General features: G+C 35.7%; 1 protein-coding gene across 5 annotated transcripts in view; it reads left to right on the plus strand.

Annotated features, from left to right (window-relative positions):
- Window positions 1-530: 530 nt before the first annotated feature.
- MAPK8 (mitogen-activated protein kinase 8) overlaps window positions 531-18,000 on the plus strand; it is a 39,769-nt gene continuing 22,299 nt past the window's right edge. For 3 of the 5 annotated variants that reach the window (XM_007446228.1, XM_007446226.1, XM_007446230.1), the window contains exons 1-4: window positions 544-714; window positions 4,379-4,508; window positions 14,916-14,974; window positions 15,062-15,200. In XM_007446228.1, the coding sequence (XP_007446290.1) occupies window positions 593-714; window positions 4,379-4,508; window positions 14,916-14,974; window positions 15,062-15,200 (450 nt within the window). In that variant the 5' untranslated portion in view covers window positions 544-592. Of the gene's footprint in view, window positions 715-4,378; window positions 4,509-14,915; window positions 14,975-15,061; window positions 15,201-18,000 lie in introns of all 5 variants that reach the window. The other 2 variants (XM_007446229.1, XM_007446227.1) reach the window with 1 other exon arrangement.

Genomic DNA, 18,000 nt, shown 5'->3' on the forward strand with positions numbered 1-18,000 from the left:
TTCTACTGTGATTCTTTTCTTTCAACCATTACAACCTCAGCTTATGCATTACACCCAGATGTTGCTGTTGGGGATCAGGGGCTCTGTTTTAATGACAGCAAGGTGCTGCTCTGTGTTTGTTAGTTTTTTCTGTAGGAGTGATATGTGATAACCAGCTTACTAACCTGTCAATTTGTTGTTCCTTCCACGAACACTCAGTGAGAGTGTGAATTATTTTTGAATGAAAGTTTATCAGTTACAAAAATTAAGGTTTCAACACTATAATAAACACATACAAAGGACTAGTTTAAACTTTTAAACTGGAAGTGACCTTAAAAACAGTTATAATTATTTGCTTTTTGTTTTTCTTTTTTAAACTATTGGATGTTTCTTAAGTATAACAGATGCTAACCAGGCTCTGTGGTAATTTTTTCTTTCTAACTGTGTTTTTTAATGAAGCAGCTCTTTTAACATGATCTAGCAATCTGTGAATAGAGTGATGACTTGAATTTTAAGATTAAGCAAATTCATTTTGTTAACATCACATTTTGTTCCATTTTGCAGCTTCTTGGTGAATTTTTGGATGAAGCCATTAAATTAATTGCTTGCCACCATGAGCAGAAGCAAGCGTGACAGCAATTTTTATAGTGTAGAGATTGGAGATTCTACATTCACAGTCCTGAAACGGTATCAGAATTTAAAACCTATAGGTTCAGGAGCCCAAGGAATAGTATGGTAAGTTTTTACTTCCAAAAATTAGGCAAAGAATCATTAACTGCTCTGTTTTCTTCTCTCATAAATTCTTTGGTAAATATTCCTTGGTAAATATTTAGCTTGCCTCAAAAAATTAAAACTATAAAATTTAAATTAAAGCTATAACACGGTTGTTTTGTTCTGAGATTAATGGCTTTTTTATTTTTCATAAAACATAATTTTATAAATCAGCTCTGTCATCTTTAAGTGTAAATTATGATTAAATACTTGGTCATAAGCCATGTAAAGACAGATATGTGTATCAGGAAAGAATAAGTGGCATGCTTGTTAATTCCATGTATACATTTATTCCCATAGCTAACTGTTTAATAAGAAGCTTCACTTAATCATCACTTTTACACTGTAATGAAATTCTCAAATATCATAAATCTTATTTTACACTGGGGAATAAAGTCAGCTAATATGTTACTGTATGTGTTTCAAAACTCCTGTGTATCTTTAAAATTGATCTACAGGCTAATTTTTACAAAAGGCCTAGGCTTTATAGATCAGCATAATTCCTTATAAACTGAAAATCAAAACACTCTTTGGGATAGTTCTGTTAATTTTAGGTTACTAAGTTAACATAATAAGCTAGTGTTGTAGGGAATTCTAAGCCTCACTCAAGCATAATTATATCTTTATTACCTCTTCTTGAACCAGATTTGTTTTGGAATCTATTAAAAAATCCTAAGTGTTTACAACCCTGCAGTTCTCTCAGGTTCTAGAAAAACTTTTGCATACAGCTCTTGCATATGTACAGAAAGAGACATATGTAGGGCTGTTCTTTGCAGTACCATTTAAAATAGCAAAAATTGGTAATAGCATCAAATCTATCAGTAGGAGAATAAAAAATAATCATACAGTGAAATACTCTACATTTAAAATGAACCGGAGCTTATATGTATCAACAAGGATAATCAGAAATGTAACACTGAGTTTAAAAGCAAGATGTAGAATATACATACATTATTATACTGTGTATATATATATATATATATATATATGTACTTTATGCAAAACAATACCATATATTTATGTATGCAGAAGTATAAAAACATTCATAAACACCAAACTCAGGATAGTACTTACCTCTGAGAATAGAGAGAAGGAAGGGGGCTTTACCTATAATAATATATTTCTTTTTAAAGAGTTCAGAGGAATAATGGTAAAATAATGGAATCAAACAAATTTGTGTAATGGGGACTGTAGCATTTATTCTCTTTTCTGTATTCTTAAGGTAATTTATACTATAACAAACTACAGAAGCTGGGTCATTTTATAAAGCATTATTGGCCGATTGGTTGTCATTTTAACTGATCACATTTAACCATCCACAAATTAAATTTAAAGAAAATGATGTGGTAATATCAATATGCTAAGAATTCTGAAAGAGAATTCTTGGTTCAGATTCTAACTCTCTGATTTATTAACTTTGTGACTCACGTGGCAAATTAACTCTTATAAAGCCTGTTTTCCCACCTAGTATACAGGGTTGTTGTGAGGAATATATTATTTATAAAATGCTTAATAGTATTTTTAAAATATATTATGTTCCTGTACCTTCACTTATCCTCAGATAAGTGCTTTTTGAAATTTGTGTACCAGAATTTTCTTTTTTAATTGCTTTGGAAGGTAATCAGCCCCTGTCCTAAGGAATAAATGCCTTCAAATTTTTGCTTATTCCTTCACAAAACATTACTATGAAATAGACAAATAATAAATTTTTTTTTAAACTCACTGTTGTACTACTGTCAGAATCAACTGAAGAACTTAATTTTTTTTTAAATGCATTATTTTGGGCCCCAGTTATAGATGGTAAGATTCATTGGGTCTGGATTGGGGCCTCTGAGTCCCCAGGTGTTTCTAATTTGTGCACATTTAAGAATCAATAATTATGGGCTTCCCTGGTGGCGCAGTGGTTAAGAATCTGCCTGCCAATGCAGGAGACATGGGTTCAAGCCCTGGTCTGGGAAGATCCCACATGCTGCGGAGCAACTAAGTCCGTGAGCCACAACTACTGAGCCTGCGCTCTAGAGCCTTTGAGCCACAGCTACTGAAGCCTGTGTGCCTAGAGCCTGTGCTCTGCAGCAAGAGAAGCCACCGCAGAGAGAAGCCCGCACATCACAATGAATGAACATGCAATGCAGCCAAAAATTAATTCATTAATTTTAAAAAAAGAATCAATAATTAGAAATCTAACTTCCTTGGATACAAAATAGTTCAATCAAATACTTGAATTTTTATATTTTTAGAGTTTGATATAGCAGATAAAAAATTAATAGGAATGAATTTAATGGTTAAAAATAAAATACTTTATCTGAAACAGTCAAAACTTTTAATCATTTTATGTGACCCCTAATGTTTTTTGTTTTGCCTTTTTTTTAATTTGGGAAGAACATATCTGTAAATAACAGCATTTTCTTAGTAAAGATTATAATATGTATGTTTTTGTGTGTATGTATATATATGTATATAGGCAATAGTTAATGGTATATATAGAATGTATAGATGTGTCCTTTTATGTAGTACCAATTTCTTAATACATAATTTCTTCACTATATTTGATATAGTAAGATTGCCACAGAACAAACTCAGGTTTCCAGTTAGGTGAGAGAATAATTTTAATCAGTAGTGTGCTGACTTTCCAAATATTATATAAACAGAACTCATCTTTTATAGTATGTTAGGTGGTCCAGTATGAAAAGCACGACCTCATGTCTTAGTCTTCTCGTCTCAGCTTTGCTTTTAACTTCTGACTGACCTTGGACAAATTACTTAACCTCTCTGGCCCTATATCAGGCAGTGATTAATCCAAATGATTTTTAAAAGCCTCTTTTAATCATAATATTCTATAATTTTAAGTCACTTTACCTTACTTGTGCTATACTTTCTTTGACCTGTCATTTGCAAAATGTGCCATTTGGTCAGAGTCATATGGTAGAGGAAGATGTGAAGAGTTAATGAGTATAGTTTTATATTTCCCAGAATTATAGGTGTTTCGTTAATAGTTATGAAGCAGCTTCTGATGTCCTGAAATCTGGCATTTATATTTATAAATACCTTGATTTCTAATTTCTCCTCCAAAACAAATTTTGAGTGTTTACTTTTTATAAAATAATCTTTCGTATAGATGCCTCTATATGCACTTTCCTCTTCTGTATTCATTTTGTTGTGTCTAAAGAGGAAGTGATGTACTTATGTAGAATTCTTCAGCAAATGTTTTGAGTAGGATTTATGACCACATGTATTCTTTATCCTGTCTTTCCTTGGTGTAGATTTGGGGTGAGGGATTCATTTGGACTCTAAGCTATCTATTGGACCTGAATACTCGTTAAACATTTGTGCATTGAGTGCCCATTGTATGCTAGGTGGATCTTGGATGACACCCAGTGAACAAGCAGTCTCTTTCTTCACAGTCCATTTTCACTTTTAATCCATTAGCATTTTAAGAAACAGTTAACAATGCTGTACACTGTTGGAATATGCTCTAATAGGTATAGAAGAGACATATTGAGCATCAAGGGCTATAAATTGGTTCAGATGCATTTATCTTTGGAGAAAGTGAGGAATCTACATGAGTGTTTCATAAATTCAGTTTTGCAGATTTTTAAGTTTTTTGTTGTTTTTGAATTTCTTATTACAGTGCAGCTTATGATGCCATTCTTGAAAGAAATGTTGCAATCAAGAAGCTAAGCCGGCCATTTCAGAATCAAACTCATGCTAAGCGTGCTTACAGAGAGCTAGTTCTTATGAAATGTGTAAATCACAAAAATGTAAGTGAACATTTTAGAAAATTTCTTAAGTATAAATGAAATCAAGATTTGTTCATGAATACATGAATATAAAAATCTTTTAAAGTAGTAGGTACTTTAAATTGTTCTTTTGGATTGAAGCATTGCTTAAAGGGATATATAAATTTTTCTCAACTTTATTAAATTATATTAGAAGAAAAATAGCTTATGAAATTTAGATTGTATAATTTTCTGACATTTAATTTGCAAAAGGAATTTTAAAGAGGTAGATGTTTTAGAACTTTATTTAGGCTTGATCTCATCTTCTGCTTTTTGTTTTCTATTAAGCTGACATTTCGGAAAACTGGAGCCTGAGCACAGAGATGAAATTGTTCCCATTATTCTTTGACATTGGTACTTTATTTAATAATATTGGATAAAGCAGTTTACCAGAAACTTTAAAAAATATTTAAATGGAATTAGTAAAACATTCCTAATTCTATTTTCTAATGATTATAAAGACTTAAACATACGACTTTCACTCCTTTACACTTTTAAAAACTTACATTAAGCACACTGATACTTTTATGATTATTTTAATGGAATGATTTCTCCAAAATGAGAGGAAATAAACTAGGAGTAAATTGTACAAGGGACAGTTTTATGAAGTACTAAACCCAAAGCACCTGACTGGAGATGTGTTGTGGTGTTTGTCCAAAGGAGTTTATAAAGAGCTCAATACTTTCTGATTGCAGAAAACACAATTTACCACATTTTGAGAGCTAGCTATGTGCAAGCCTCTGTGTATTGGAGTTAGTAGATTAGCCCCAAGGGAAAAAATTTATGGAAATTGAGGATTAAACTCCTTTTTGAGGGAGCTTACAGTGTTATTTTGAAGACAAAATAAATACATAAAGAGTTAAATATCAGATGTGATAAAGCTGTAAAAGTTTAATTGTCAAATTATGGCAGATGGAACGCAGCCCTACCCATCAGCAGACAAGTGGATTAAAGTTTTACTGAGCTCTGCCCACCAGAGCAACACCCAGCTCTATCTACCACCAGTCCCTCCAATCAGGAAACTTGCACAAGCCTCTTAGTTAGCCTCATCCACCAGAGGACAGACAGCAGAAGCAAGAACTACAATTCTGCAGCCTGTGGAAGGAGTACCACATTCACAGAAAGACAGACAAAATGAAAAGGCAGAGGACTTCTTACCAGATGAAGGAACAAGATACAACCTCAGAAAACCAACTAAATGAAGTGGAGATAGGCAACCTTCCAGAAAAAGAATTCAGAATAATTATAGTGAAGATGATCAAGGACCTCGGAAAAACAATGGAGGCAGAGATTGAGAAGATGCAAGAAATGTTTAACAAAGACCTAGAAGAATTAAAGAACAAAGAAACAGAGATGAACAATACAATAACTGAAATGAAAAATACACTAGAAGGAATCAATAGCAGAATAACTGAGGCAGAAGAACGGATAAGTGACCTGGAAGACAGAATGGTGGATTCACTGCCGTGGAACAGAATAAAGAAAAAAGAATGCAAAGAAAGGAAGACAGCCTAAGAGACCTCTGGGACAATATTAAATGCAACAACATTCTCATTATAAGGGTCCCGGAACGAGAAGAGAGAGAGAAAGGACCCGAGGAAATATTTGAAGAGATTATAGTTGAAAACTTCCCTAACACCAGAAAGGAAATAGACACCCAAGTCCAGGAAGCACAGAGAGTCCCAGGCAGGATAAACCCAAGGAGAAACATGCTGAGACACATAGTAATCAAATTCATGAAAATTAAAGAGAAAGAAAAATTATTGAAAGCAACAAGGGAAAAACAACATATAACATACAAGGGAACTCCCATAAGGTTAACAGCTGATTTCTCAGCAGAAACTCTACAAGCCAGAAGGGAGTGGCATGATATATTTAAAGTGATGAAAGGGAAGAACCTACAACCAAGATTACTCTACCTGCAAGGATCTCTTTCAGATTCAATGGAGAAATCAAAAGCTTTACAGACAAGCAAAAGCTAAGAGAATTCAGCACCACCAAACCAGCTCTACAACAAATGCTAAAGGAACTTGTCTAAGTGGGAAACACAGAGAAGAAAAGGACCTACAAAAACAAACCCATAACAATTAAGAAAATGGTAATAGGAACATACATATCGATAATGACCTTAAACGTGAATGGATTAAATGCTCCAACCAAAAGACACAGGCTCGCTGAATGGATACAAAAATAAGACCCATATATATGCTGTCTACAAGAGACCCACTTCAGACCTAGGGACACATACAGACTGAAAGTGAAGGGATGGAAAAAGATATTCCATGAAAATGGAAATCAAAAGAAAGCTGGAGTAGCAATGCTCATATCAGATAAAATAGACTTTAAAATAAAGAATGTTACAAGAGACAAGGAAGGACACTACACAATGATCAAGGGATCAATCCAAGAAGAAGATATAACAATTATAAATATATATGCACCCAACATAGGAGCACCTCAATACATAAGGCACCTGCTAACAGCTATAAAAGAGGAAATCGACAGTAGCACAATAATAGTGGGGGACTTTAACACCTCACTTACACCAATGGACAGATCATCCAGACAGAAAATTAATAAGGAAACACAAACTTTAAATGACACAATAGACCAGATAGATTTAATTAATATTTTTAGGACATTCCATCCAATAACAGCAGATTACACTTTCTTCTTAAGTGCCCACGGAACATTCTCCAGGATAGATCACATACTGAGTCACAAATCAAGCCTCAGTAAATTTAAGAAAATTGAAATCATATCAAGCATCTTTTCTGACCACAACGCTATGAGATTAGAAATCAGTAACAGGGAAAAAAATGTAAAGAACACAGACACATGGAGGCTAAACAATACGTTACTAAATAACCAAGAGATCACTGAAGAAATCAAAGAGGAAATCAAAAAATACCTAAAGACAAATGACAACAAAAACACGACGATCCAAAACCTATGGGATGCAGCAAAAGCAGTTCTAAGAAGGAAGTTTATAGCAATACAAGCCTACCTCAAGAAACAAGAAAAATCTCATATAAACAATCTAACCTTACACCTAAAGGAACTAGATAAAGAAGAACAAACAAAACCCAAAGTTAGTAGAAGGAAAGAAATCATAAAGATCAGAGCAGAAATAAATGAAATAGAAACAAAGAAAACAATAGCAAAGATCAAGAAAACTAAAAGCTAGTTCCTGGAGAAGATAAACAAAATTGATAAACCATGAGCCAAACTCATCAAGAAAAAGAGGGAGAGGACTCAAATCAATAAAATTAGAAATGAAAAAGGAGAAGTTACAGTAGACATCACAGAAATACAAAGCATCCTAAGAGACTACTACAAGCAACTCTATGCCAATAAAATGGACAACCTGGAAGAAATGGACAAATTCTTACAAAGGTACAATCTCCCAAGACTGAACCAGGAAGAAATAGAAAATATGAACAGACCAGTCACAAGTAATGAAATTGAAACTGTGATTAAAAATCTTCCAACAAACAAAAGTCCAGGACCAGATGGCTTCACAGGAGAATTCTATCAAACATTTAGAGAAGAGCTTACACCCATCCTTCTCAAACTCTTCCAAACAATTGCAGAGGAAGGAACACTCCCAAACTTATTCTATGAGGCCACCATCACCCTGATACCAAAACCAGACAAAGATACTACAAAAAAAGAAAATTACAGACCAATATCACTGATGAATATAGATGCAAAAATCCTCTACAAAATACTAGCAAACAGACTACAACAACACATTAAAAGGATCATACACCATGATCAAGTGGGATTTAGCCCAGGGATGCAAGGATTCTTCAGTATATGCAAATCAATCAATGTGATACACCATATTAACAAATTGAAGAATAAAAACCATATGATCATCTCAATAGATGCAGAAAAAGCTTTTGACAAAATTCAACACCCATTTATGATAAAAACTCTCCAAAACGTCGGCATAGAGGGAACCTTCCTCACCATAATAAAGGCCATGTATTACAAACCCACAGCAAACATCATTCTCAATGGTGAAAAACAGTATTTCCTCTAAGATCAGGAACAAGATAAGGATGTCCACTCTCACCTCTGTTATTCACCATGTTTTTGGAAGTCCTAGCCACAGCAATTAGAGAAGAAAAAGAAATAAAAGGAATACAAATTGGAACAGAAGAAGTAAAACTGTCACTGTTTGCAGATGACTATACATAGATAATCCTAAAGATACCACCAGAAAACTACTAGAGCTAATCAATGAATCTGGTAGAGTAGCAGGATACAAAATTAATGCACAGAAATCTCTTGCATTCCTATACACTAATGATATAAAATCTGAAAGAGAAATTAAGGAAACACTCCCATTTACCATTGCAACAAAAAGAATAAAATACCTAGGAATAAACCTATCTAAGGAGACAGAAAACCTGTGTGCAGAAAACTGTAAGACACTGATGAAAGCAATTAAAGATGATACAAACAGATGGAGAGATATACCATGTTCATGGATTGGAAGAATCAATATTGTGAAAATGACTATACTACCCAAAGCAATCTACAGATTCAGTGCAATCCCTATCAAATTACCGATGGCATTTTTTACAGAACTAGAACAAAAAATCTTAAAATTTGTATGGAGACACAAAAGACTCTGAACAGCCAAAGCAGTCTTGAGGGGAAAAAAAAACAAAGCTGGAGGAATCAGACTCCCTGACTTCAGACTATACTACAAAGCTACAGTAATCAAGACAATGTGGTACTGGCACAAAAACAGAAATATAGATCAATGGAACAGGATAGAAAGCCCAGAGATAAACCCACACACCTATGGTCAACTAACCTATGACAAAGGAGGCAAGGATATACAATGGGGAAAAAGACAGTCTCTTCAATAAGTGGTTCTGGGAAAACTGGACAGCTACATGTAAAAGAATGAAATTAGAACACTCCCTAACACCATACACAAAAATAAACTCAAAATGGATTAGAGACCTCTTAGAGGAAAACATAGGAAAAACACTTTTTGACATAAATCACAGCAAGATCATTTTTGATCCACCTCCTAGAATAATGGAAATAAAAACAAAAATAAACAAATGGGACCTAATGAAACTTAAAAACTTTTGCAAAGCAAAGGAAACTACAAACAAGACGAAAAGACAGCCCTCAGAATGGGAGAGAATATTTGCAAACAAATTAACAAAGTATAAACAGCTCATGCAGCTCAATATTAAAAAAACAAACAACCCAATCAAAAAATGGGCTGAAGACCTAAGTAGAGATTTCTCCAAAGAAGACATACAGATGGCCAAGAAGCACATGAAAAGCTGCTCAACATCACTAATTATTAGAGAAATGCAAATCAAAACTACAGTGAGGTATCACCTCACATCAGAAAATCTACAAACAACAAATGCTGGAGAGGGTGTGGAGAAAAGGGAACCCTCTTGCACTGTTGGTGGGAATGTAAATTGATACAGCCACTATGGAGAACAGTATGGAGGTTCCTTAAAAAACTAAAAGTAGAATTACCATATGACCCAGTAATCCCACTACTGGGCATATAGCCAGAGAAAACCATAATTCAAAAAGACACATGCACCCCAAAGTTCATTGCAGCACTATGTACAATAGCCAGGTCATGGAAGCAACCTAAATGTCCATCGACAGACAAATAGATAAAGAAGATATGGTACATATATACAATGGAATATTTCTCAGCCATAAAAGGGAACAAAATTGGGTCATTTGTAGAGACGTGGTTGGCTCTAGAGACTGTCATACAGAGTGGAGTAAGTCAGAAAGAGAAAACCAAATATCATATATTAACGCATATATGTGGAATATAGAAAAATGGTACAGATGAACCAGTTTGCATGGCAGAAATAGAGACACAGATGTAGAGAACAAACGTATGGACACCAAGCGGGGAAAGTGGCGGGGTGGGTGTGATGAATTGGGAGATTGGGATCGACATGTATACACTAATATGTATGAAATGGATAACTAATAAGAACCTGCTGTATAAAAAAATTAAATAAAATTCAAAAAAAATTATGGCAGATGGAAAATAAGTGTTGAGATTTAAGGAGAAAGAAGATTGTTGTGAGCTTGAATGAAACGGGACAGCTTTGGGGAAGGGTGGACCTAGACTATTTCTTAAAGATGGGGTAAATATTGGGTTATTGAAGGAAGGGAGCCTCCGAGAGGAGGAATAGGAGGCATAGAGACAATCGCCGAACTCATGTTAAGTTATCTTATCATAATATTTCTGTCGGCGATTGCATTTAAAATATCAATGTGTGTGTGTATATAGAGAAAGAAATCTGTTTGAAAAGTTAAATTTATATATAATATATGTAATCAGAGATACATATGTTATATATACATATGTGAGATGTATGACTTATTTTTGCTTATCCACAGAATTCAGCTACCATATATATATAAATAAACTTATTTTATTAACCAGAAAAAAAAAAAAAGGCCTAGAGATAAAGATTACAGTCAGTCAGTGATCGGGAAGAAGTTGCGTCAGCCATTCTTGTTCTAGATGGGAGCCAAGTATGTTGCTTGTCAAGATTTTGCTGGTGGCCTCCCGCCCTGGAATAGAACTGCTCGTACCCCTTGGAGCCTGTTTCGTGGCAATGTCGTGGTGGCATTACCTTGGTTTTGCATTGGGGAGAGACAGCCAGTGACACCTACCTCCTGAGCCTGGGTAACTGCAAAGAAAGATGGTTCTGTCAACTAAATGGAGGGCATGGAAAGCTTGTTTCACATGATTAACCCTTTAGTGAAGGTGGCACAGATTCATCCAGGTAATACCCTTGGCACCTAGAAGAGTGCTTGCACGGAATAGGTGCTCAAAACATAACTTGTTCAGTGAATTGTTCAGTGAATGAATATGAATAAAGATAGGGAAAAGAGGAATGGTAATGGAATTTTTCCACTCCCTGATGGATGGATGCTTTTGTAATGTCTTGCCTTTTTGTGCAAATCATCTCTTCATTGGTCTAAACATCTCTGGTTTTTCCCATTCCCTTCTTTTTTTTTTAATTGAGGTAAAATACAATAACAGTAAAACTTACTATCTTAACCATTTTTAAATGTACAATTCAGTAGTACTAAGTACATTCATATTGTGCATTTTCCACTCTTTTCATAGATGGTTTTGAGTTTCCTTTTCAGCTTGGTCACTTATCTCTGAATGCACTTGGATATGTCACCTGGTACACAGTACTGCATGTCTGATTGAATCCTCTGAGAGGAGCTGAGGCATGTCATCTCTTAACTGTGGACATTGTAATCCTGTTTGGAAATCTGGTCACCATTTGACTCACATTATCTAATCAAGTTATTCTTTGTCATAGACCAGCTAACAGGTCTTTCCCATTCTTTAGTGTAGTACTTTCTGTATCTCCCTATTCAGTTTCATATGTGAAATCTGGCTCCTCTTACTAGACTGTTGGGGATTGCTTTCTTCTTTGTTCGGATTTTTCACTTGTTGGCTTCACTTACCAGTTTTGCTCAGGATGCCTTCATAATAGTTGGATTAGTTCATTAGCAACCTGCAAAAATTACATCTCTAACTATAAAAATTGCCCATATCTCCCAATTCTTCAACCTATTCACAAGGATATTGTTATTAGTGACATTTTCAAAAATGCCTTTTTGAAATCTTCATATATCTGGTTGCATTTCTCTGATCTGCTGCTGTTCTTAGTTGTTACTATTGCTGTTGTTGTTTTTATTCATAGAAGTATAAAGTTTCCCAGCGAATTTTTACTTCTTTTAAAGTAGTCATATACCACCCACTTAATCAGTCCTTGACTTTTGTTTGTCCAGTATATGATAGATGTAATTTTCTTTATTTCTCTTTTTGAGAAGCAAGATAACTGTCCCTTTTAATCTTTTTTTATATTACAGCTTTCTTATGATACAATTCACATACCGTACAACTAATCCATTTAATTCAGTGGTTTTTAGTATATTCACTGATATATGTGACTGTCACCACGGTGAGTTCTAGAACATCTTCATCACCTCAAAAAGAGACGCCATTCCTTTAGCTCTCATTCCCCCATCTCCCATATTCCTTAGTTCTAAGCAACTGCTAATCTCCTTTCTGTCTCTGTATGCCTTTCATCTTTTACACCTGTCTTCTACTGTGGGATTTCCCAGATGTTAATGAGAATGGTTTTACTAATTCTCCAAGTCTCCAAGTGTACAGTTCATCTGGTTAGGAGACATGAATTCATTTAGAACAACTAGATACTTATTCCTCTGTCTTAAATTTGTTTTACCCTCTCTGATCTGAAAATTACTTTTCTGAATTTATTCACTGAACATACATTTGAATGCCTTCTATAAGCAAAGCTTTATGCTTAAATGAGTAACATGGATTCTGCTCTCATGAAGTTTATGTCTAGTAAAACATTCCCATTCCTAAGTATAATTGTCAACAGACATTTCAAAAATATGTGCGAGGTGTCTTCCTGAATGCTGGAATTGTAAAGGGGTATAAGAGGCTGTTGTGAAAGGGAGACTGTACTACGGTGTGTTAAATGCCATAATAACATATAAGATATCGTGGGGACAAAGTAGAATATTCAGGTCTGTCAAGGACTAGGGGTTGTCAGACGCTACAAAAGAGGCCTATCTTGCAGGTTTGTTTAGTAGTTTCGTAGGTAAATGACCAACATAGGGAATAGTATGTTTAAAGGCCTTGACAGTTTTTTGAAAACATATTCTTGCTCAAGTGTCAAGTTTAATAGAGGGCTTAGCAAGAGAAGTGGGTTGATATCCTGTTATGGAGGGCTTTGAATGTACTGCAAGGGAGTTTTGGCTTTTTTTTTTTTGGTGGCATTAGGTTTTTGAGAAGGTGAGTAATATGATCAGGTCTTTTCATTACCATATATTATAAGCAGTAAAATGGTAACTGGATTTGCAGAAAACCGTTGTTAGGGAACCAAGTGTTAGAAGTTATTATAGCATGAACGGTCTAGATGAGATGTTAGAATCCTCAGCATAAATAGTGGCACAGGAAATGAAAAGAAGAGGTTGAAATTCAGACTAACAAAGAATGGATGGCATTCTTTTAAATAATTATTATGGTACAAATATTGAAAAAGGGCAAAAATCACTCTCGGCTTTCTATTGTAAAAGAAAAGACACTCTGGAAAAGTAAGGGGTTTGGGTTGGGAGGATAATGAGTTCAATTTTATATTATTTTGTGAGACCTCATGTGAGGTAGCTGTGAAAATCTGAGACTCATAAACTAAGCAAGGACTTTTAATGAGTATTTAGAAATTATCCACATAGAGATGTTTGAAGAAAAAGACATACATAGTATCACCCAGGAAAAGGGTACAGATAAAGGAGGAGGATTAAAACAAAATAGTGGGAAAGAGAGCATGTCTATGGATAAGCTAGTGGAATAGACTGGAAATGAGGAAAACTGGGGAAGTGCAGTATTATGAAAAAGCAGGGGGCAAAAGGGCTGAGATTATATAGAAATATTGAGTTGGATAAGAGCTGGCAGAAGGTATTTAAGATTTGCTTACAAATTATGTAGAGGGTTGTATAATGTAGGTTCTTGATAATTGAATGTTCATAAATGGAATGGATTTTGTGGAGCTCTTCTGTTGATATTGTGTGTGTGTGAAGGCTGTTTTTTTTTTTTTTTTTTTTTTTCTTGCGTTATGCGGGCCTCTCACTGTTGTGGCCTCTCCCATTTGTGGAGCACAGGCTCCGGACGCGCAGGCTCAGTGGCCATGGCTCACGGGCCCAGCCGCTCCGCGGCATGTGGGATCTTCCCGAAACGGGGCACGAACCCGCGTCTCCTGCATCGGCAGGCGGACTCTCAAGCACTGCGCCACCAGGGAAGCCCGAAGGCTGTTTTTTTAGAGCAGTTTTCGGTGCACAGCAAGACTTAGAGAAAGGTACAGAGATTTCCCATATACCCCCTGTCCCCACACATGCACAACTTTCCGCATTATTAACATCCCCCACCAGAGTGGTGCATTTGTTATAATCAGTGAACCTACCTTGACACCTCCTTATCACCCAAAGTCCATAGTTTACATTAGGGTTCACTCTTGGTGTTGTACATTCTGTGGGTTTGGATAAATGTACAATGACATATATCTACCATTATAGTATCATTCAGGATATTGTCACTGCCCTTAAGATTCTCTGTGCTCTGCCTCCCTCCCTGCCCCCAACCCCTGGCCATAAAGTTTTAATATATAAAATAAAAGGGATTACTTAAGCTTAGAATATAAGACTTGAAAAAGTTTACACTGAAGGTGGCTTTTTTTAATCCATGTATTTGCAGTTCCCAAATGAAAATATTATTAAGGAATTTCTAATTTTCCTATTTCTCTGCTTTTGCCACAGATAATTGGCCTTTTGAATGTTTTTACACCACAGAAATCCCTAGAAGAATTTCAAGATGTGTAAGTGTGATAATTAAAATTTTGTTAATACATTGTTCTTCGATTGTTACTGTATACTTTAGCTGTCATATTTTTTCACCCGTGAAGTTACATAGTCATGGAGCTCATGGATGCAAATCTTTGTCAAGTGATTCAGATGGAACTAGATCATGAAAGAATGTCCTACCTTCTCTATCAGATGCTGTGTGGAATCAAACACCTTCACTCTGCTGGAATTATTCATCGGGTTAGTAGAAAAAACTGTCATATTCTTTTTCTAATCATAGAGGTATAATTCATGTAACATAAAATTAACCATCTTAAAGTGTACAATTCAGTGATATTTAGTGCATTCACAACATTGTGCAACCACTACCAATACCAGATTTCAAAGTATATTCATTGCCCCAAAAGAAAACTGCCTACCCATTAGGCAGTAGCTCCCCATTCCCCTCTCACCCCAACCCCTGGCATATACCAGTCTGCTTTCTGTGTCCATGGATATACCTCTTCTGGATGTTTCATATAGGTGGAATCATACAATATATGACCTTTTGTGTCTTGTTTCTTTAACTTAGCATAGTGTTTTCAAGTTCACCCATATTGAAGCATATATCAGTAGTTCATTCCTTTTTATGACTGATTAATATTCTGTTGTATGTATTTACCACATTTTGTTTATCCATTCATCCATTCATGGACATCTGGGTTATTTCCACCTTTTAGCTTTTGTGGATAGTGCTGTTATGGACATTAAGGTACAGGTATTTGTTTGAGTTCCTGTTTTCAGTTCTTTTGGGTATCTACCCTGGAGTTGAATTGCTGGGTCATATTTAACTTTCTGAGGAACGAACGAACTGTTTTCCACAGTGGGTACACCATTTTACATTCCCAGCAACAGTGCACAAAAGTTCCATCTTCCCCAAATCTTTGCTAATACTTAATGACTTTTTCATTCTAGCCATACTAGTGAGTATGAAGTGGCACCTCATTGTGGTTCTGACTTGCATTTCTCTAGCGACATTGAGCATCTTTTCATGTTTGTTGGACGTTTATATATCTTCTTGGGAGAAATGTCTATTCAGGCTCTGCCCATTTTTTAATTGAGTTGTTTGTCTTTGTTGTTGAGTTATTAGAGTTCTTTATATATTCTGAATACTAGACCCTTATCAGATAAGTAATTTGTAAATATTTTCTCCTAATTTGTATGTTGTTTTTTTCACTTCCTTGATCTCTTTTGATATGCAGATGTTTTTACTTTTCATGAAAATCAGTTTATTTTTTCTTTGGTTGCTTGTCCTTTTTAGTGTCATGTGTAAGACTCCATTGTGAAATCTGAGGTCATTAAGATTCACCCTTAGTTTTCCATCAAGAGTTTTATAGTTTTGGCTCTTACATTTAGGTCTTTGACCCATTTTGAGTTAATTTTTGTATATGGTATGAGATAAGGTGCCAACTTCATTCTTTCGCTTGTGGAAATCCAGTTATCCCAGCATCATTTATTAAAGAGACTATTGTTTTCTAATTGAATGATCTTGGCACGCTTATTGAAATTCAGTTGGCCGTAGACATATGGTTTTATTTTTGGACTCCTAGTTCTCTATTCCATTGGTCTTTGTGTCTGTGCTTATATCAGTACCACATTATTTTGATCACTGCAGCTTTGTAGTAAATTTTGAAATGGGAAAGTGAGAGTCTACCAACTTCATTCTTTCTCCATATCATTTTGACTATTCAGGGCCCCTTGTGATTCCACATGAATTTGAGTATCAGCTTTTCCATTTCTGCAGAAAAGGCCATTGGAATTTTAATTAGGGGTTTCATTGATTCTGTACATTGCTTGGGTAGTTTTGCCATCTTAACTATATTCAGTATTCAGATTCATGAACACAGGATGTCTTTCCATTTACTTAGGTTGTATTAGTCTGTTTGGGGTACCATAACAAAATACCACAGACTGGGTGGCTTAAAAAACAGAAATTTATTTTCTCACAGTTTTGGAGGTTAGAAGTCCAGGACCAAGGTGCAAATAAATTCAGTTTCTGGTGAGATCTCTCTTCCTGGCTTGGAGATAGCTGCCTTCTTGCTGTGTCCTCACATGCCCTTTCCTCTGTGCATGCAGGAAGAGAGAGCAAGCTCTGGTGTCTTTTTCTTTTCTATAAGGACATCAGTTCTTTTGTATTGGGGTCCCACCCTCATGACTTCATTTAACCTTAATTACCTCCATAAGGGCCTGATCTCCAAATACAGTCACATTAGGGGTCTTTTACCTATGATGAAAAATATGCCTTTATCTTAGATCAGGCTGTTTGGGAAACAAACTCAAGGATGGAGATATATTGACATGTAAGCAGTTTAATGGGGAGTCAGTCCCCTCAGGATCAACATCTGTGGGGAGTAAAGGAAGTAAGAAATAGACTTAGGGGAGAAATTGGATGCAATCGCTCTAGAGGCCTCAACTGGTAACTCAAGCAGACCTTGGTCTTGGAGAGCAGACTTTGGAAAAACTGGCTCTCTGTGGCTGAAGGCATTTCCTGGAGAGAGATTTGCTGAAAACTGTCAGTAGTCAACACTGCCAGCCCCTGGAAGAATGAGTGCCTCAGTCCTAAACCCAGGCTCAGAGCAGGTATCACAGCACCCACCATAGGCCACCCCTGGTGCCATTTGTTCCTACTTCTTTCATACGGTAAGCTCTGGAAACTGTTTTTCCAGGATTTTATTTGATGTCTGTTCCTTGAGCAAGTTCCAAGAAGTTTAATGGGATAAACCATAGCACCCTTTTCTTTAGCTGGTCTTGAGGCCATAATTGATACTCACCTCTGTGCTCTACTCCTAAATTCCCCTTACCCTTACCTACCCTCTCTGCTTGTCTGAGATTACTTGCTTGATAAAATAACCTGAGCTTTCATCCTTTAGGGGTTCAGTACAAGTCAGGATGGGGGATGGAGTTCCACATATTTGCTCAGAGATCCAAGCTAAGCTGTATAAGTCTCCAGCATCTAGATAGTTGCTGGTCCCTGTGTCAGGGGAAGAAAAAGCCAGGTGGA

The sequence above is a fragment of the Lipotes vexillifer genome, unplaced genomic scaffold, assembly GCF_000442215.2.
Source record: "Lipotes vexillifer unplaced genomic scaffold, Lipotes_vexillifer_v1.1 scaffold1143, whole genome shotgun sequence".
In the NCBI taxonomy this organism is placed as follows: Eukaryota; Metazoa; Chordata; class Mammalia; order Artiodactyla; family Lipotidae; genus Lipotes; species Lipotes vexillifer.